General features: G+C 48.0%; 1 protein-coding gene across 2 annotated transcripts in view; it reads left to right on the forward strand.

Moving 5' to 3' along the window:
• The window catches only part of UBE2Q2 (ubiquitin conjugating enzyme E2 Q2), a 687,285-nt gene that overhangs the window by 530,613 nt on the left and 134,866 nt on the right, over positions 1-21,806 (forward strand). For both annotated transcript variants that reach the window (XM_086959354.1, XM_086959353.1), the window contains exon 10: positions 6,157-6,205. In XM_086959354.1, the coding sequence (XP_086815480.1) occupies positions 6,157-6,205 (49 nt within the window). The remainder of the gene's footprint in view (positions 1-6,156; positions 6,206-21,806) is intronic.

Below are 21,806 nucleotides of genomic sequence, written 5' to 3' on the forward strand. Positions count from 1 at the left end.
TATATACGGGTCCGACGGCCAGGGCGCGCACAGGAAGGCACACTTCGGACAGTTATGGAGTCCACAGGGGCACCCGTCAGGGCTGCCCATTGTCGCCACTACTGTTTGTGTTGACGCTGGAGCCCCTGGCTATTGCGCTTCGCAACAGAGCTGCGGAGGACGGCATACCGGTGGGGGGCACCGACCACATGACTTCAATATATGCCGACGACATCCTGGTGTTCCTCCGAAACCTGCGGGGAGACCACTCGTCTCTGGCGGATATCTTCAGGCGATTTGAGGACATATCTGGGCTGGCTATAAATCCAGGGAAATCCCTGGGCTTCTTCTTTCGAGATGGCCAACGACCTCCCCTCATACAGTTCGGGGCCTACGACATACAAGTGGCACCGACCACGTTCAAGTATCTTGGAATACAGGTCTACCGGGACCCGGAGGCCCAGATTGACGGTAATATCCGTAAGGCCATTACTGGCATACGAGGTAGCGTGGGATTCTGGACATCCTTGCCCCTATCGGTAATGGGACGAGTGGCGGTCTCGAGGATGGTCCTCCTTCCCCGCATTCTGTATTATTTTGTGAACCTACCGGTTCTGCTGCCGCGTCAGATATTTACCTCACTGGATACATTATTGATCACCCTTATCTGGGGCTCGGGGAGGAGGCGGATCAGCCTTAAAAAACTGCAACTACATACTAGGCAGGGCGGACTGGGAGTGCCGGACCTGCGCAGTTACTACTACGCCAGCCAACTCCAATGGCTGACCCGATGGGTGGGGGGCAGGGACTTGCATGAGATCGCTTACACGGAGGACAAACTGGCGCGGGGAGACCTGCACTCCCTCCTCTTGCCCAATGCTAGAATTCCTGGGGACTGCCACCCCCTCCTGCACGTGGCCTTGACCTGCTGGAAGAAAGCGCTGTCGTACTCGAATGGGACCCCCCCATATGCAGACAACATACCACTACTGGGACTCCCGACACCGCAGGGGACCTTAACACGGCGCAGATTGCGACCCTGGGCGGAGACAGGAGTGGACAGGGTGGGAGACCTGTTCGGCGATGACACCTTGCTGGAACATGACTCATTTGTGCAGGCCACGGGAGCACCTTCACGCTTCTACCTACTGCACGCCTCGGTGACGCACTATGTCAGACGGGCTTGGGCCCCGCAAAGGACGAAACCGGAACAGCATGAATTAGTACATCTCTTACACTACATGGGAGCGGGGAGACACCTAGTGAAATGGCTATACACTGGCATCAGGGAACATGTACCTTCACCGATTGCTACACTTAGGGAGTCCTGGACTGCAGACTCAGGGGAAGACATTACAGACGGGGAGTGGAAAATTATTTTAGGCCATCATAGACGGGTGTCTAGGAATGTTAAGTTTCAGTTCATACAGGCCATGGTTCTCCACAGAGCTTACCTTACTCCCCAGAGGCTGCATCGGATGTTCCCTGCCACCGCACATTGCTGCCCGAGATGTTACCAGGATGAGGCACATATTCTCCACATGCTGTGGACATGCCCGAAGTTACACTCTTACTGGGGAACGATCAAACATACACTACACTCCATAACAACACTCCGAATCCCTGAGGGAGCGTTACCATGCCTGTTGGGGAATAGAAAGCGGCCCAAGACATGCAAGGCACAGCTGAGGTTTACGGACCTGGCACTGGTGCTGGCGATCAGGGTGCTCACCATGAGATGGAAGTCACCCAGGGCCCCGCAGATAGAAACGTGGCGCAGCGACTTGCTGAAGTGGGGCAAGGCAGAATCCGCGGCGCTGCGAGACGAGGAGAGCAAGGGCCTGCGCAAATATCCTATAGCTCAGGATTGGGACTTAATGATGGTAGACCTGGAGGAGATAGACCTGGACTGCTCGGGAGGCCCGGTGGGATGAACTCGCAAAGATGGCGGGAGGGGGACGAGGCCTACAGGGCACCAATGTGACTCACATCGGCTAGACCAGACCTACGGCTTTTACCACTTCAGACACACATAGTGCCACCTTGACCCGGGATGTGGAGTGTACGAGTGAGGACGACCAGGAGACAGGGGGTGGGCGGGCGGTTGGGGAGGAGGGGACAGTTGGGGTATGCTACTTACGACGGACACAATCCTGGAGGGTACGGAGTACATATGGGAACCATCCTGGGGATGCTCTGATAAGCAATTTGAAACTGAAATGCACTGATCCCACAAGCTTCTGGGTTTGAAAATGGAAAAGACTGATGTATGTTACGATAAGAAAATGTACAGAAATGTAAGACATCCTGTAACAGTCACGAATAAAGAGTTTAAAAAAAAAAAAAAAAAAAAAAAAAAAGATCATATCATATGCGGACGACACCCAGCTCGTGGTCTCCCTGGCACAGAAGAACAGCGGGCACCCGCCAGTCAACCTGGCCTCATGTATGGAAGAGGTAAGAAGATGGATGACGGCATCCTCTCTAAAACTGAATGGGGACAAAACCGAGATCATGCTTCTCGGTCCCCCCTCCCCTACCACCATCACTCAGCTATGGCCCCCCAGCTTGGGCCCATCCCCGAAGGAGGACATCAAAAGCTTAGGAGTCTGGCTTGATAAATCCCTTACCCTCAACACTCAGGCAACAAAAACATCAGCAATCTGCTTCGGGCTAATCCGGATGCTAAAAAAAATCCTTCCAATCCTACCCCTTGAAGCCAAATAAATAGTCATTCAGGGCCTCATTCAATCTCGGCTTGATTTTAACAATGCCCTCTACTTGGGAGCTCCAGAATACGTATTGGAAAAGCTTCAGCGGACCCAGAACTGTGCAGCCCGTACCCTACTCCAGATTCCTCGTAGAGAATCAGTCAAGGCAGGCATTTGATCTCGTCACTGGCTCCCTGTCAGGGAAAGAATAAAATTCAAGGCCCTCTGTATCTCCCATCAAGCCTTTTATAGAGTTGGCCCCGAGATCAACCACTCTCTTCTCACCCCCTACTGCCCCATAAACAACTTCGATAATCAAATGCTTGCTTTGCCGCAATTCCCGGAATCAAAAGGTCCAGGGCAGGAGGCAGGTCCTTCGAGCTCAACGCCGCCAAACTTTGGAACTCCCTTCCCCCCTCCCTAAGATCCAACCAGATCCTCTCGTCCTTCCGCAAAGAACTAAAAACCTTCCTCTTTAGAAACTAGGCACCCCAAGTCCCCTCAGAGTACTTCGCCCTCTGCTCAGCGCTTGGACGCCCTCGGGCAGCAGCAGCGCTATACAAATCCCCTTTTCATTTCATTTCTGCACAGCGCGAGAATTCGCGCCGCGCTGAAGGTGTTAATAAACTACTCAAGGTTTTGCAGTAATTTGGTTTTAACCAAAGCTGAATTATGCTGTCTCTTTGAAAGAACTGACTTTTTAACCGCTTTTATATATTGTAAGTTTTTAACATGATTTATTAATTTTATTTTTATTTAATTTTATTTTTATCTCAAAATGTTGTCTTATGTGAATACATTTTGTTTGTGTGAAACCCAGCCATACTTTACATTTTGTGCCAAAAACAATGTTAATAGATTCATATTCAATTAATATCACCATGGGCCAAAGCTGCTATGCACTAGTTGACTAGTATATAAAATGCCTGTCGTGGACATCTAACAGGCAGTAGGTGAGGAGGCCAAAATGCTGCTAGACCAAGGAGGCTCAGCAGCTATCATTCTCCTTGATCTAAGCACAGCATTCGACACGGTTAGCCACAATATTCGTTTTAACTGATTCCACAGTGCAGGAGTCTTGGGATGAGCCATCACCTCACTCCACTCCTTTTTGAGGGACAGGATCTTCCAGGTTTTTGAGGTATGCTGCACCTCGGACACTGTCCCACTTAAATGTGGAGTATCTCAGGGCTCGTCATGAAGTCCAACGTTAACCTGTACATGCATCCATTGGCAGACATCGTCCTTCCATTTGAGTTTTCCATAATATCATCTGCGGATGATACACAATAGGTCTTTTCTCTCTTACAGTCAAGATCCATTTTTCCTTTCCCTAAGCCCTTCACTTAGAGGAAATAGCCACATGGATGAACATCTCCTCTCAAACTAAAAAAAGGTAAAAAGAGCTTATGATCCTTGACAATTCATACAATCTCCATATGAGCTTGGAGTGGCCGGTCTGTCTGGGTACCCCTCCCACCCCCAAGATGGCTGTAAAGAGTCTAGGGGTATGAATGAACCAATCCCTGACAATGAATACCCAGGCAATAAAGCTAGCGCAACTTGCCACTGCACCCTCAGGATGCTTCGAAAAATTATTCACTTTTGGTGGAAAGTGGAGCAGGGAGATAGAGCGGTAGTGTTTCACTTCTGCTGGAATGGCTGAAAGTTTTTTCAAAAAGGGGCCATACTTCTGCGTGTTTCCAGATTCCAGGGAAGGAGGCCATGGTGATGAAGGTGTTCAGGACTTTCTTGAGTTTGCAGCAATTTACTTGCATCCTAGCTTGAAGACACGAGGGGGGCAGGGATTGGTGGGTGCCCCCTGAGTGTATTAAGTTCATAATAGTGATGGTCATTTAAGTTGTGAGGGGGGCCCACTAACTGGGCAGGTGCTTCGGTTTTATGTACCTGGGTGTAAGTATTCTGATGTTGTCAGTGGCGTCAGTCTTCTTGTGGAAGAAGTCCCTCAGGGAGTCTCATAGATCATGAGAGGGTGGGATGTTGTTTACTCCGCTATGGGGTTGGAAAACTCACTCACGATGGTGAAGAGTTCTTTTTTGGTCCTAATGCGATCTTCTAGGGCTCTCTTTTTTGTTTCTGAAAGGAGGTGGTGGTACTGTTTTGAAATTGTGCAGTCCTTTATTTCCTTGCTGGTGCGCCGACATTTTTCTATTGCGCTGGGATGCCCATGGGTTTCTATGTGCTCTACAAATGAAACAGAAAAAAAAGACAGACAGCGACATGGTCTTTGGAAACACATGTTCACAAAGCACAGTTTCCTTCGAGAGGGGCCAGCTCGGTCCTACTAGACTTTTTGGTTGGAACCTGTTCATAGAGCCACTGCCTGATTAGTTACCACTGTGGTAGCTATTCAGAAGGTGAGGAATCTGTGGTTTAAAGTTTCCATCATAGCACAAGTTGCGTACTTTCTGGAGTGATATTTCTGGTGGATATTCTATCTAACCGTGCCTCCATTTCCCACCTATTATTTCTGGGAGTTGGACTCTCAGTTACAAAGGTCCTAATCTAGAGATCCGCACACTGGTTATACCAGTTTGCGGATGGACTCTGCATCTGAGGGTTCGGACAGCCTAGAAAGCAACTGGTGTCTGTGCGCTCGAGTGGTGTTTGTATGAAGCACTGCTCGTCCCTTCCATATCGGAAGTACCTTGGTGAGGAGCTGCACTAAATCACCTAATCGTCTGATGAGATAATGCTAAAAGGCTTCTGTATCCAGTCTGGCACCTGAAGGGAGTATTCACAAAGTGAGGATTTTCCGGTTAGATACCTACTGTAGTTACTGAAGGTAAGTCACTTGTTCTTTAGGGGGGAGAACCAACATAGGTGCAGTAAGCGTAATGTTTTGTAGAACAAGCAGCCTCTACCTCCAAGTTAGATGCCTCCACCTCTTATAGCTTTGGTTTCTTGATAGTGATCAAGTTAGTGTATGTGTTAGGATCTTGCAGAGGACAAAACTGCCTTGTTATCCTACTGAGAAGTTCTGTGTTCAGAAGTCTTTATTGTATAGCTAACCTTATTTTTCAATTACACCAGCCTTGTTAGAAATTGCAGATACATTACATAAACATTGCCTCAGATAGTACAAACTTTAAAACGCAACAGCTTCTAAAAACTATTTCTATAGAGCCACCTAATTAAAATAATTTCTCAAAATCATTATAATATAACACCTAAAGTACTATGTTTTTTCAGCTACCTTTGAGGTCTGCAGCGTACCTTTTACATTAAACTATTAGACAAAGGGTAAACATCGAAGCCAATAAACTTCTTTTCTCCTCATGTGTTAATTTTGATACCTATGTGAAAAGACTACATCTGGAGGAATTCCTGTTTCAATGTGGACATTCAGAATATCATCTATAATTTCATGGATATGTAATAACACATGGTTTACTTGCGTAAATTTAGAAAACAAATATTGATTTACACTCTCCGTTTCTTCTAGTTATGTCCTGGGAGGAGGTGCTCTGTGCATGGAACTTCTTACAAAACAGGTACTAGACTATGTGAAATGGTAAACAAATAAAATATTTAATGTGTGATGCATAGCTATTTTTATAGCGAATTTGATTTCATTAACATTCGTACAAGTGCACTATTGTTTGATAAAGTATTGGCTTACTTTCATTTGAGAACATGGATTTTTCTCTGATGTCAGACTGTAGACTGTGCCACAACATGATTAGAAGCTAGCTAATTATAGTTCCCCCACCCCCGACGTGGGTCCTGTGCTCGCTATATCACTGGATTCTAGCTAGCCTGGCTGAGGGGTGATACTACGAAATCGGTCCAAGGATGGTTGTTTTGCGGTACAGTGAGAACCTGGCCTGGTAATTTTGTCTCGACTGTTACCATGGGGAGCAGGGTTAAGTCTGATTTGCATATGGCTGGGTCCAAACGGAAGTGGCATGGTGAGCAAAAAAACAATAATTTAACACAGATCTGTGACTGGAGGTGAATATTTGATTTGTTCTGCATTTGTGTGTTATTTTTGCTTTGCCTAATTAGTAGGGCTGGAACCAAAGCAGCTTGCACCTCCATGCATGGTGATTTGATCCTCCTCCGGGGGTAGTTGTAGTGATTTTGACAGCAAGGTTTCCTTCTGCAAAATTGGTGTAGGTGAACACTGGGACATATTTGTGGCTAGGTGCAGTGCCAGTCTGGTGGACCTGTTGCAGACAAAACTGTTGGATACCTTATTGTTTGCTTTGTGTTTAGCCTGACAAGGACTTTCTCTGGATGCATTTAGGTGTTACCTGACTGCCGTTTTGTCCGTTTTACTTTTGCCGGACCAAACTTACTTATTGAAATCACTGATTGTGGTGCCTTTCCTAAAAGGTTTACAGCCTGTTTCCATCTAAGTCCTTTTTGATCCCACAGTATGATTTAAATCTGGTTGTCATGTTTTTAATGTTCACCCTATTTGAACCAATACACAGTTGTCCATTGCACCTACTTACCTTAAAACCGTTTTCCTGGTTGCAGTAACATCTGGATGATGGGTGCAGGAGGCCCTTTCGGTCCAGCATCCCTGTACCACTTTTTTTCCCAAACAAACTGATGTTAAGAACTCAAGCAGCTTACCTACCAAAGATAGTGACACATTTTCATATTGGGCAAACCATCACACTCCTTACCTTCCTTGCTCCACTTCATCCCTCGAAAGAGGAAGAGACTCCATTATTTGCACCCCATGAGGGAACTCAGTTTTTACATTGCTCGTACCAGTGAACATCAGCACTTCCAAGAGAAATGCTGATGAGAGGCAATACACAAAATACAGTACACATAAAGCAAAGTTCATTCAGCAGGTGTGGTTAGTTTTTCAGAAAATCTTTCTTTTTCCAAAAGGTCCTTTGTATACATGTAGAAAACGGCCAACGCGTTTCACCCTTCACAAAGGCTTCTTCAGGGCATTGGTAAGATGACCAGACTCGCGTATCCATTTATATAGTCCAGTAATAAATGTTATTGCGGACCGTCCCTGTTATATAGATGTCGTCTCCAAACAAGAAGCCTAATGCCAATAGTGAGTATTCAAATGTCATCAATCCAAAAAGACCGTAAGTTGTCTCGGATAGCGAAGAAATATGTCTTATGGCATTCTTAAGCCTCCAGTGCAATCGGGTAGAGTGCTTTATTCAGTCTGCGTGTGTGTTGAAGATTCTGTGTCTGGCAGCAGAAGCAATACATATTGCTGCTGCTGCCGGACACTGCATTGGATTGATGACCTTTTGGAAAAATAAAGATTAGCTGCTAAACTAACTACACCTGCAGAATTAACTTTGCTTTATGTGTACTGTATTTTTATGATTTTGTGTATTGCCTCTCATCATCCTATCTCTTGAAATTATTTGTGTTCATGTGGCAGCTGGCCATTTGAGGTGGACAAAACAATTTGAGAGTACCTTTAGTGACTAGCCTAGGTAGTGCAGTTGCTGTATACCCTGCTGCCCTTTGCCTTTTTTTAAAACATCATTTTGTAGGGTTGCCTGGGGCAAAGAAAGGCGAGGCAGTGCAGAAAAAGGCAATTTCCTGATAGACGCTCCGCTCCATTAAGATCTGTTGCGCAGTGGCTAAGAAGCAGCCTTCACAAGATAAGGCCTAACAGCCAACTGCACTAGAGCTAAATCTGCTACTGCTGCATGGCATGTGGAGTACCTGCAGTGGATATTTGTCAGGCAGCTTAATGGCAACTAGGACACACGTTCACAAAATTCTATTGCCTCAACTGTCAGGTTTGTCGACATGGGCATTTTGCCCGCTCTGTCCTTCAAGATGTATTAATTCGAGTCATTCCACAAACCCACCACCTTGGGAAGTACTGCTTTGGTATCTGATCACAAGGCGAGGAATCTTTTGGTAACACAATTTCCGGTGGATACACTATCTAATCGCAGAATAATCACCACCCTCCTACCTCTCCATTCTGTGGTATGGTCTCTAATATATAAAAAAATGACCCCTTTTGAGGAATCTGCACACTGGTTTCTTGCTTTGCTGGTGGGCTCCGTGTCTGAGGATGCAGACCATTTAAGAAATGGATGTCCGTGCTCATGAGTTGTGCTTATGTGCAGCTCTATCGTGATCTCCTCAGCAAAATAGAACTAATGTAGTTACACTGTGCCATCTACCAGTGCACAGGAGCACTGCTTTACAGCTTTCCGGATCTAGTCTGTCACCGCCGGGAATATTCAGAAGTTGAGGAATCTGCAGTTAGAGTAACCTCGGAAAGCGTTACTGAAGGTAAGTTACTTGTTCATTTCGTTTTGAGGAGAGCTAGGGAAACCTGTATGCTGGCACTTAAACTTGCCCTAGGTAGTGACTTAGAAGAGACATCTTACTGTGGGCTTTTTAGAGTAACTGTTATTAGCACACTGGTTTCCCTAAGTGGCACTGCATTCTTGCCAAAGAAATGGGAAGCTGACTTGCTCCCCGTCTGGTTTATATAGCCTCTTTCACATAAATAGTGAGATGTTAGAACAGAGGAAGCAACAACTTTCACTATGCGTTAAAAAAAAAAAAAGCACTTGGCTCATGTAGATACTGACTAGGTACAACTGACAGGCTCAAGTGATGTGAACCTATGAGTGGTGCTCTCTGTTTGAATGGAAATAGAAGTAAGTAAAAAGGTTAACATTTTTAACTGGTCATTTTTTATTTCTTCTTTTTTTTGTAAAACTGATTTCTTGCTAATCTTATTGGGGCATACCCTTTTGTTCAAAATGTGTTTCTTGGTGTTCTTCTTGACATCCAACGAAAGGCTTGCAGTCCTGCACATTCGGACTCAGACGTCGGACTCGGACTCAGACGTCATCCTGGCTACCCCCCCAGGTTTCCTGGTACAATCCCAGCCCCGCCCTTCGGGTAGAGGAGGAGGCCTGGCGATCATTTACCGTGACCACCTCACCTGTAGAATCCACGACGCCCAGATCACGGACTCTGAAAGCCTCCAATTTTCCATCCACGTAGGTCCGACCCACACACTAGTGGGACTCCTAATCTACCGTCCCCCCGGCAATACGAGCTCTTTCACTAGAGCGCTCCTTGAGACTATTGCATCTCAAGCCCACTCCACCCCCAACTTCTCCATAATAGGGGATCTTAATATCCATTTCGATGACCCCCTAGATACAGGAGCGGTTGACCTGATTGGAGAACTGGCAACATTTGGCCTCCACCTAGTTAACTCTGGTGCCACGCACTCTAAAGGCCATCTGCTTGATCCAGTGTTCACGAATGACACCTCTCTTCAAGTCACTAAGTCCCTTCCTCTCCCATGGACGGACCATTTCATGGTTCCTTTCCGCATCCCAGGAGTATCCAAGAAACTCCACAAACCCACCACCTATATTAAAGATAGAGCATGGGCCAGACTATCCCCAGATGATTGGACCAAAACACTGAATCTATCGATCCCGACCCCCTCGGAAGACCCGACCACCGCGGACAGTAAATTCAGAACTTGGATTACCACTTCCCTTGACTCCATCCTCCCAATAAAAACTCGGGAGAATAAGAACGATAAACCAGGATCCGCTCCATGGTATACTCCGGAACTCCGGATCCTCCGCAAACACTGTAAAAAAGCAGAACGGACATGGAGAAAAGACTGGCAGCACGCAAGTAAAGTTGAGTATCAGCAAACGGTGAGAATATACAAAGGCTCCCTAAAACTCGCTAAAGCCTCTCATTATGATACCAGGATTAAAAACGCTACTAATTCTGCAAGGGAATCATACCTCATCGTTAAAGAGCTACTGAAAAAACCTGTCCCACCTTCATCTAACACACCTCCTGTGGACAGAAGTAATGAGCTGGCCAACTACTTCAATGCTAAAATCGATCGCATCTTAACATCTCTGCCCCCTCCCAGCCTACCCAACAACTCGAACGCTGAGGGTTCCACCAACTACGCAGGAAATAGCGTACTTCCCCAGCTCACCTCCTTCAAAGCAGTAACAAGAGACGAGGTAGAATCCACTCTAACCAAAATGAAAAGCGGATCCCTTAGATCCCGTCCCGATCAGATTCCTCAAAACTGTAGCCCCAGTCGTAGTACCCACAATTACGGAGCTAATTAACACATCTCTCTCCCAAGGCTCGGTCCCCCCCAGCTGGAAATGTGCAATTGTTAAGGCACTCCTTAAAAAACCCCAGCTTGACCCAGCCGACATGGCAAACTACAGACCTATTTCTCTCCTCCCTGGCATCAGTAAGATGGCTGAGAAATTGGTCAATGGCCAATTGTCACGATACCTAGAAGCCAACAACATCTTACGGCAGTCCCAGACGGGTTTCCGCCCAGGTCACGGCACGGACTCCGCCCTCCTCGCCGTCATTGAGGAGGCGAGATGCATCCTGGATTCAGGAGGATCAGTGGCAGTGATCCTCCTGGACCTAAGCGCAGCCTTCGACACAGTCAACCATCGTGTCCTTCTTCATCGGCTAGCTGCTGCAGGGATTGCAAACTCAGCGCTCAAGTGGATAGAGTCTTTCCTCTCAGGGCGCTCGTACCAGGTGTGGGATGGCGAATTCCACTCTGCCACCCTCCCCCTCATGAGCGGGGTCCCCCAGGGGTCCTCATTAAGCCCAACCTTATTTAATGTCTACATGGCCCCCCTTGAAGACGTGGTCACCCCCTTCGGGATTAAAATAGTAAGCTACGCCGACGACACCCAACTAGTCGTCTCACTTTCCCAGCTGGACAAACACCCGGACAATCTCCAAAACTGCCTTAAAAACATCCACACCTGGATGTGTGAGTCAGCACTCAAATTAAACGGGGCAAAGACCGAGGTCATGCTTCTGGGCAAGCAGTGGTCCACCATCCCGCCTTCGGTCTGGCCAGCCGTTTTCGGGGAAATCCCCACCCCGAAACAGGAAATTAAAACCCTAGGAGTCTGGCTAGAGCCCGAGCTGTCAATGAAGACTCAAGCCACCAAGACAGCAGGGACCTGCTTTGGCCTTATGCGCTCCATCAGGAAGATCCTCCCACTTCTCCCGCCCCTATCCAGGAAGCTCCTAGTACAGGGCCTGGTGCTCGCAAGGCTGGACTATTGTAACATGATATACCTCGGAGCACCAGAATCTACCCTGTCCAAACTCCAGCGAACGCAGAACGCAGCCGCCCGGCTACTCTGGAATCTCCCCTCCAGAGCATCAGCCAGGCCTGCAATCCAGGATCTCCACTGGCTTCCAATCCGCCAAAGGGTCGATTTCAAGACCCTCTGCACTGCACATAAGCTGCTTAACGGTTCCGGCCCAAACATCTTAAGAGACCTGGTTACTCCTTACAAAGTCTCCAGGTCCCTCCGCTCGGAGAATGAGAATCTGGCCAACGTCCCTAGACATAAGAAGACACGTTCGGGTGGCCGCCGTTTCTCGATTAATGCATCCACGAGATGGAACGCTCTCCCCCGTACCCTCCGACTGGAATCCAATCACCTGCGGTTCAGGAAGAAATTGAAAACGATATTGTTTCCTAAATAAAAACTCCCCCTTCTTCTGCCCTCAGGTTCGCCTTCAAGATTTTAGCGCGGGGATGCCCTCGGGTCACCAGGCGCTGTACAAATCGCTAAAATAAAATAAAAAAATAAAATTGTGAGGCATGTGCAGCTGCATACCTTTTTAGGTCTCTCCTGGCGTTGGAGCGCGCATGCGCTCCTCGCCTGGGATAGCTGTAGTAAACAAGTCAGTTTCGAGAAGAGAACTTGAGCCCCACCCCTCATTTGGGTAGCATCAGCTTTTATGGTAAACGCTGGCTTCCCAATGGAAAGGAGGGTTTTTCGTTGCCTCCCTTTGGCTTTTTGCCGGACTGGCTCGCTTGATTCACGACTGTTGTGAAGACTTTTCCTTATCTGCTTGTCTCTGATGTCCTTGTCCAGTGGTTGGTGGTAGGTTCGGTTTGATGAGCTCGTGGTGCTGCTCAGTCTGTGCTCCTGCCCAGGGCTCGGTGGTCAATCTTGCTAATGGGCCGTTTTTTTTTTTTTCACCTTGTAATTCCCTCACTCGTCGCCATTGTAACGTTGTAATTTGGCCTTACAATGAAGACAGGAGCCGCTGGTATCGTTTACGTTCTTTTATTGTATTATATGCATCAGAGAGCGCCGAGCCGCTGAACTTGCCGGCTCCGATACTCGCGCTCTTTTACTCTGGATGTGCGCGCATACCAACATGGCTGCGGGCGTGCCGCGTCATCACGCTGCTCACGACAGCTAGAACGCCAACTCTACAGGGACCATTTTAATTTTGGGGAACCTATCACAACCCAAACTTGTTGTTGAAATCGTGTGCTAAGGGCACCCCACCTTAGGAACAACAGGAAAAGATCTGATGTGTGCCTCGTCTGAGCACTGGCAAGTTCAATGGGTTCATAGTCGCACCCCCTGTGCCGTGGCTCTGTCTCCCAGCAGAGCCTGTATGTGGTGTAAACACCAGCTTTGCACGCGTGTTGCACAGCAGCAGAGCTCTGCTTTATGTGCCAAATGCACACCATTGTACTCCTACCCAGTGTATTTATTGTGTTTTATTTCAATGTGTTTGCTGTGCATAATACCAGTGTATTTCATGAGCACGTGCACACATCGTTTGATTGTGTTAGGTGTGCATTTTGCCAGTGTTTTTAAAGTGCACAATAGTTGAAGGTGTGCAGTACAGGCATTATTTTTTTTCTCCAAGCGTGCCGTTTTAATGTGTACGCACATATGTATCAGTGGTGACGTCATGTCCTCAGAAGACGAACTGCCCGCACTCTAAGGTACAAGTTTGTGATTGCAAATCAGGCTTGGCTCTTTGGTTGTTAGCCTGACATTGATGGCGTTTTTTGTTAATCATCCAAAACAATGACTTGTTAAGAGGCTATTTATGTGGGCACGTGTCAAAGGCTGTCGTGAGTCATGACATGCTGATGCTGTCACATTGTGTTCCATTCAGTCAGGAGATTCTGATTACTGGCAGGAGGCACTCTGAGCACATCACGAGCCACGAGTGGAGAAGTGTGGCTCACTGGTTAGAGCAGGCAGACCCTGAAGCAGAGGTCCGACCCGGGACCAGGGTTCAATTCCCGACGCGGCAGGGTCTTGAGCTCAAATGTCCATGGACTCGATAATTCTCGCTTCGGTGCCTGACCTAATCATGGGTTCACACTCTGCAACTCTGGGCATTAAGCTTGCTTAATCTCCACAACGCCCCCCCCCCCCCCCCCCCCCCCCCCCCCACGGCGGGATGCCTGGCTTTCACCTTGGGGATGCCCTGTAGGGGCTATCTCACAGGGAAAAGCCAGGACGGGTTTCCAAGGCAAGCGCGGAGATACACCTTCGGGGGTCGATTCAGGCGCTATATAAGAAACATAATAATAATAATGTCTAAGGCATGTGACTTACAAAGGGTCGCACCTAGGCTGAGAGAAATGTAATCTCTGCCTTCTGAAGGTTACTACTAATCATTTGTGCAGCTGGTGCAGTGGCACCAGACCTGGGCATGGAGGGGATCTTACTGCACCTCAGTTATGGTTGTCTAGTAATACTCAACTGGTGGTCCTGGGTGGGCATTTTCGTTGCCTGCTTTGGGGCACCCATCCGCTTGGTAGGTGCTGCCCCTCCATGTGAAGTGATGACGCTTGACAAAGTGTGTCAGGAGCCAGTAGAACAGATCATCCCTGTGCACCAATCCCACCATAGAAGGCCCCTGCGTGGACTCTGTATGTCAGTGTGTTTAAAATTCACAGCAGTGGTCTGGAATGCTTCAATTACTTACTGTTAAAACCAAGACTCGAATTCTACTACCTCTTCCCAGTCTTACACCATGGGATAAAGACTAGGAGGAAGAAGTGAAAAGGATGTAATGCTTAGATTACTTCCTGGTAATCACAATACACTGATTTACACTCATTTATGTACAGTGTATATTTGCTGTACATTCTTTCTATTGCATTGCAAATGATTGTTCGTCTTACGGCACAGCATGGTTGCAGGGCGCTAGGCACAGGACTTGCACTGCAGCGGTTAACCGGTCCCTGCTTCTCACAGGATAGTTAACTGTTGTGGCAAAGAAAAAGCGTGCTTCACCCAGGATCACTCAAACTAGTGATGCTGGGATTAAACCTCAGATCTTTCTTCTCTATACTAGACAGAAAATGCTTAAATACATATACCTGTTAAACAATCATAAAATGCTTTAAAGATTACGAAACCCAGTCTGAAATATCATCTAAGGAAACGAGCACTGACTCCAACAACGTTGCCGGGTTAGAAAGTGGATGTGTTGTTAATGTGTCGAAATAGATATAGATAGCAAACAGGGTCCAGAGCACACGAAAGGAGTTCCTTAAAACGTAATTATATATGTAAAAGAAATAAGATCGTTCACAAAAGGTTGTTTCTGCCTGCTTTTATAGGTGTTGGTGGTTCTCCTTGCAGAGGAGATCCAAAGAACATGAAATCAGCCGACACATGTTTCGTCAAAGCGGGTAGTTAACTGTGACTCTTCAGGGCTGAATAAGTAACAAATGGGCAGTGTCGGGGGACCGGTGATAATTCCAACCCGATCAGAATCGGGTGGAAATGAGGATGCCAACTACGGTAGTTCATGAATATAATTGCCATAAGTAAGGGTTCAAGAGACGGGCGGGTCTTACCGTCAATGTGTAAATCTCCAGTGTGGCATAAGCTGAAGGCCAAAGTTAAGTACTGCTAGGACAAGCTGTTTACCGGATGCGGAAAACAGCTTGTCCTCGCAGTACTTTACGTTGGCCTATAACCGAACATCTATAAAAGCAGACTGAAACAACCTTTTGTGAACGATCTTTTTTCTTTTACATATATAATTACGTTTTAAGGAACTCCTTTCGTGTGCTTTGGACCCTGTCTGTAAAATTTGTCGAGGGGGCTTACCCCACTCTTTCTCAGGGGTTTATGGGTTCCCCCTGACCTAGCAGCACCTTTCCACATTTGCAGTTATTTTCTACGCTCACCGCTACCTGATGAGCGCCAACCATTTCTGAATACTTAAAACCCCTTGCAGAACTCTCACAGATATAGATAGCAAATGTCCCATACTGTGGACAACTTCAACTAATGCTAGCTTATTAACCAACAACCATTTGCACCCTGGGACTTCTAGTTTCGCTCTAACCTTGCTATGTAAAATCTCAATGTTTACAAATGTTCAATGTAATAAGTTGTAAACTTGTTAAAGCACACCAGCAATGCACGTGTGACACCTTCAGCCAGTTCTTGCAGTTTTTTTCTTTTTTTGGCGCAGTTGGTTGCATGATCTTTTTTTTTTTTTTTTTTTTTTTTTTTTTTTAGCGCATTCTAACAGCATTCACCAGAGTGCAACTTATCAGCTGTAGTATACGGATCTTTACTCCTAAAACATTATTATTTATTATTATTATTTATAAATTTATAAAGCGCCTGGTGACCCGGAGGCATCCCCGCGCTATAGAGCTGTGATATCCCAAGAGGAGGGGGGACCGGAGGATTATTTGGGGAATAAGAAAGTTTTTAGTTTTTTCCGGAAGAGGGCGTGGCAGGGTTCCAGACGCAAGTGGCGAGGCAGTGCGTTCCAGCCTGAGGAGGCTTTGACCGAAAAGCGACGGCCACCGGTCCGAGCCTTCTTAAATTTAGGGACGATGGCCAAATGCTCGTCGTCCGAGCGCAGTGCCCTAGGGGCTTTGTAGGGGGCGACAAGGTCTTTCAGGGCGGCAGGGCCGGCACCATTAATGAGTTTGTGACTGGTGCACATTGCCTTAAACTCAACTCGTTGGCGGACAGGGAGCCAGTGCAGGGCCTTGAGGGCTGATTTGGCAGAGGCTCTGGGGGGGAGGTCCATTATAATCCTTGCCGCGGCGTTTTGTGCCCGTTGGAGTTTGGCTAAGGTAAACTCCGGTGCACCGAGGTAGACGGCGTTGCTATAGTCGAGTCTGGCTAGGATGAGCCCTTGAACCAGCAGTTTCCTGGATATTGGAGGAAGGAGAGGGAGAATTTTTCGGGTTGACCGCAGGAGGCCAAAGCATGATCCAGCGGTCTTGGTTGCCTGGGTCTTCATGGTGAGGCTTGGTTCCAGCCAAACGCCTAGCGTTTTGACTTCTGACTTTGGAGTGGGTATCTCACCAAAGGTGTCCGGCCACACCGAAGCGGGGATTGATGACCATTTGTTGCCCAGGAGCATAATTTCGGTTTTAGAACCGTTCAATTTTAGGGAAGATTCGCACATCCAGGAGTAGATGTCTTGGAGGCAGTTCCGCAGGCTGTCTGGGTGTTTGTCCAGCTGGGAGAGGGAGACGACAAGTTGGGTGTCGTCAGCGTAGTTGACAATTTTGATCCCATAGGGGGTCACAACGTCTTCCAGGGGGGCCATGTAAACATTAAACAGGGTGGGACTAAGCGAGGACCCCTGCGGGACTCCACATGTGAGTGGAAGGGGGTCTGAGCGAGAGTTGCCGTCCCACACCTGAAATGAACGGCCTGATAGGAAGGAGTTAATCCAGGCGTGTGCTGAGCCCACAATTCCTGCCCTGGCCAGGCGATGTAGAAGGACACGGTGATCCACCGTGTCAAAGGCGGCACTGAGGTCCAGGAGGATCACTGCCACTGATCCTCCTGAATCCAGAATGCGCCTTGATTCCTCAATGACGGAGAGGAGGGCTGTGTCCGTGCCCTGGCCGGGCCTAAAGCCAGTTTGAGATGGGCGCAGGATTTTGTTGGTCTCAAGGAATTGGGAGAGTTGGGAATTAACTAGTTTCTCCGCCATCTTGCTGATGCAGGGAAGGAGTGATATGGGTCTATAGTTAGACATATTGTCAGGATTCAGATGGGGTTTCTTTAGCAGGGCTTTGACAACCGCATTTTTCCAGTTGGGCGGCACTGTGCCTTGGCGCAAGGAGATGTTAATGAGATCCCTGATGGTGGAGGCTATGCTGGGGGCGGCAGCTTTTAATAGTCTGGCCGGGGCTGGGTCAAGAGGAGAGCCGCTTTTCATTTTGGCTAATGTGGCGGAGACCTCAATGAGGGAGGTTGCTCTAAAGGAGGACAGCCGTGAGCTGTTGATACAGACCTCAGTATCAGTGGAGATGTGGGGGGTGATGCTGGGGAGAGAGTCCAATATTCGCGAGATTTTAGAGTCGAAGAAGGAGGCAAAGTCATTACTTCTGTCTGGGGGGGCATGGGAAACGGTGGGTGCTGATGGAATGTTGAGGAGTTCTTTGACAATCAGGTACGCTTCTTTTGTGGAATTGGTGGCGTTTTGTATTCTGTTGTCATAGAATCCTGCCTTAGCAAGTTTGAGAGCTGATTTGTAGCGTCTAACTGCACTATTGTAGAGGTCTTTGTTACTGTGGAGCCAGTCCTTTCTCCACTGCCTCTCGGCCTTTTTGCACTCTTTGCGTAGATCCCTGAGGTCAGGAGTATACCAGGGGGCCTGGCCTTTTATCCTGTTTTTGATCTCCCGATTTTTTATGGGGATAAGATTATCGAGAGTGGAGGATATCCAGTCTCTGACTTGGGAGTCGGCGGTGGAGGGGTCCTCAGAAAGACTGGGGGTCGAAGCGTCCAGGGCTGTGGACCAATCCTCCACCGAGAGTCTGGCCCACGCTCTGTCTCTGGTGAAGGTGGGGGGTTTTTGAGGCTTTTTGAAAGCTCCAGGGAGATGGGTCGTGACTAGAAAGTGGTCCGTCCACGGGAGGGGTTGAGAGTTAATGAAAAGGAGGGAAGGGATGTTGGAAAACACCGGGTCGAGAAGGTGCCCTTTCGTGTGAGTTGGTTCAGAGTTGGCGAGAAGCAGACCCAAGGCCGCTAGGTCGTCAATAAAGTCGGTTGCCCCAGTGTCAAGGGGATCCTCGAGATGGATGTTTAGGTCGCCTGTTATAAGGAAGTTAGGTGTCAGGTGTGCCGCGGAGGAAACGGTTTCCAGGAGGGCGGCTGTGAAGGGGCCAGAGTGGCCGGGCGGCCGATACACCAGAAGGCCTGACAGGGAGTTCGTCGAAGACAGCTGAATCGTGAAGAGGCAGCTCTCTGAGTCTTGGATCGCGCAGTCTTTGGATCGACAGATAAAGTGGTCCCTGTGGATAATGGCTAATCCACCTCCTCTACCTAGGGGACGGGGTTGAGACATGATGAGGAAGCCCGGGGGGAGAGCTAGGACGACGTCAGCGTTGGAATGCTCCGTAATCCAGGTTTCTGTGAGGAAAAGTATGTCCAGTTTAAGGTCGACAATAAGATGGTTGATAAGCAGGGCATGTTTGGGAAGTGATCTGCAGTTAAGGGTCGAGATTTTAAGGACAGGGGGAGGGACGGGGGGTTTTGGAAGGGAGAGATTGCCTGGTTTGCATTTGTCACAGCGGCGAAAAGGGACAGTGGGGTCGTGTAGTGCCAGACATGAGCTGTTTTTAGTGGGTCTAAGGCTGAGGAGCTCTCTGCGGGAATAGCTTACCTTAGAGGCGGCTGGGACAGGCATATAGTCTGGCCCTAGGCCCGGTCGTGCGCGGACGGGCGCAGACGGGCTTGCCTTAGGCGCGCCTTCGGCGCGCAAACGGCGCTCCCGCTGCGCTCGTCCGCTGCGCTCGTCCGCTGCGCTGGAATGGCCGACACATTTGTAGTAGATGTTAAGGGCGTGGCCTCGCAGTGGGCGTGGCTTCGCCTTCGACCGCGCTGGCGGTGTGGGCGTTTTCCTCTCAGGCAGCGTGGGCTCGCTGTGTTTTGGAGGGTCTAGGAGGGCAGGCTGAGCGCTTGACTGCAGCGCTTCTGCTCAGGGGAGCTTCGTGGTCAGTTACCGAAATTAAAAACAACAGTAAGTGAAAAATAGTGGTGACAGAGTTAAAATACAATTTTTTTGATGCAGCATGCTAACCTCCGGCTTTCCGCCTCAGAGGGAGTATTATCAGAAGTTTTAAACAATGAAAAATGCTCGATCTTACTGCTGCTCCCGGCTGTGCCTCAGGAGATTGCAAAGCTATCTGCGCGCTATCGGTTCAGCACGTTTTTATACCTTTGTAAAGGGGGCGTGGCCTCGAGTGGGCGTGTCCAATCAGGGCAAGGGGAGTACAGCTGGCGGGAAAAACGGCGATTTCGCCCTAAGCAGCGCTCGTTTCCCAGCAAGAGAGAGTTCCTGCACACAGTAATCGTGTGTCAGGCAGGGTGAGTGGGTTAAAAACAGAGTGAATTTTACAGTTTTAAACAATGAAAAATGCTCGATCTTACTGCTGCTCCCGGCTGTGCCTCAGGAGATTGCAAAGCTATCTGCGCGCTATCGGTTCAGCACGTTTTTATACCTTTGTAAAGGGGGCGTGGCCTCGAGTGGGCGTGTCCAATCAGGGCAAGGGGAGTACAGCTGGCGGGAAAAACGGCGATTTCGCCCTAAGCAGCGCTCGTTTCCCAGCAAGAGAGAGTTCCTGCACACAGTAATCGTGTGTCAGGCAGGGTGAGTGGGTTAAAAACAGAGTGAATTTTACAGTTTTAAACAATGAAAAATGCTCGATCTTACTGCTGCTCCCGGCTGTGCCTCAGGAGATTGCAAAACATATTCTCTAATGACTGACTGCTTATTTATATTATTGTGCTAAGCCTTTTCCTCTTTGATTAAGTGGGCTCTCATTCAGTTTGGGGCACGTGTTGGTTATTTTAAGGTTTTGAGCAGATCATCCACACTCAGAATTGCTATGGCCTTGAGCAATAAGGTTACTCCAGTAGGCCCATTCCTGTTTTGTATCCTATCTACCTCTTTTTGTAAAAGAGTAAAAAAAAAAAACAGCCAATCGGCTTCCTTGGAACCCTCCTGAGAGAAGCTCAGAACCTCAGATTTTTCTACTGCACGTTGTGCTAGGGAGTCTCCATTGAGCTCTGCTCAGTTTTGTTCTAGAACTTAGTTCTACAGCTTTTCCTAAATGTTTTGCTTCAATTCCTTCAGGATGTCAGATAAGGTGAAGGCGGCGCTTTTTAAGGCTTGTGCTACCCGTTCTAAAAAGACATTGTATATTGAGGATAAGCATAAGGACTGCATTTACTGTCTGTACCCAGATCACAAGGCTGCAGACTGTAAGATTTGCCGCACTTTTTCAACCAAGACTTTACGGGATTGTGAAGGGCGTTTTTTGACCTAGCTCCAGAAGCTCAAATCAAGGAAGGAGACAGTGTCTAGTGACAGTGAGGACTCCTCTTCTGCGTCCTCTTCCAGAAGGTCTGAAAAAAGGGGTAGAGCTTCTCCTTCACCTTCTGAGAAATGCCCTGGTAAGGCCTTGAAAAAGACCTTTGATAGGTCTGAAGGGCTTAGTCCTGTTGAATCTCCTCACCGAGGTGTAAAGGAGAGGGAAGGACTTTCAAAGGAAGTAAGGCTTGAGTGGAAATCCAGCTCTGTTCCTCCTGGCTATTCTTGATCAATATGATCGCCAGATGTGGTGCGACCTTTCCCCTTATCTAGATCTGCTGCTAAAGGAAGGGAAGAAAGAGGCTAAGCGGATTCTTCAGGAAGGAGAGATTACATCAGCGGAAATCCTAGATTGTGCAATGGATATTGCAACAACGGCTTTTCGATCCTTCGCTGGAGCCGCAGTTCTGCAGCGACCGGGCTGGTTACGGGCCACGTGGTTCCACCCAGAAGTCCAAAACAAAATCTTGGATATGGCTTTTGATGGGGAAGCGCTATTTGGAAAACATATTGACGATGCGCTTCAAGATATCAAAAAGGATACGGAAACAGCAAAATCCTTAGGGAGTTTGCAATACCGCAAGTTCCCATTCTGAGGAGCGAGAGGAAGAGGTAACTCGACATATAGAGGAAGTTATCAACAACGTTACTCCTCATATGGTTCCAAAACGCAATCATACAGGCCTAACTACATTCAACGGCAAAACCAATCTTTGTTGTCTTTCTCTCAGTCGAACAGAGGAAGACAAGGGCGCCAGGGCAGAGACAATTCTAAGCGCCAATAGCGGCTTGCTGGCTCTAACTACTGCCATCCTTCGCCTCTCAACTCAGGGTATTTCATGGCCACTGTGGATTTAGAGGATGCTTATTTCCACGTACCCATCCATCCAGCTCACAGGAGGTATCCTTGTTTTACAGTAGCCAATAGCCATTTTCAATTCAAGGTTATTA

This window comes from Lissotriton vulgaris, chromosome 2_2 (assembly GCF_964263255.1).
Source record: "Lissotriton vulgaris chromosome 2_2, aLisVul1.2, whole genome shotgun sequence".
NCBI classification, from domain to species: domain Eukaryota; kingdom Metazoa; phylum Chordata; class Amphibia; order Caudata; family Salamandridae; genus Lissotriton; species Lissotriton vulgaris.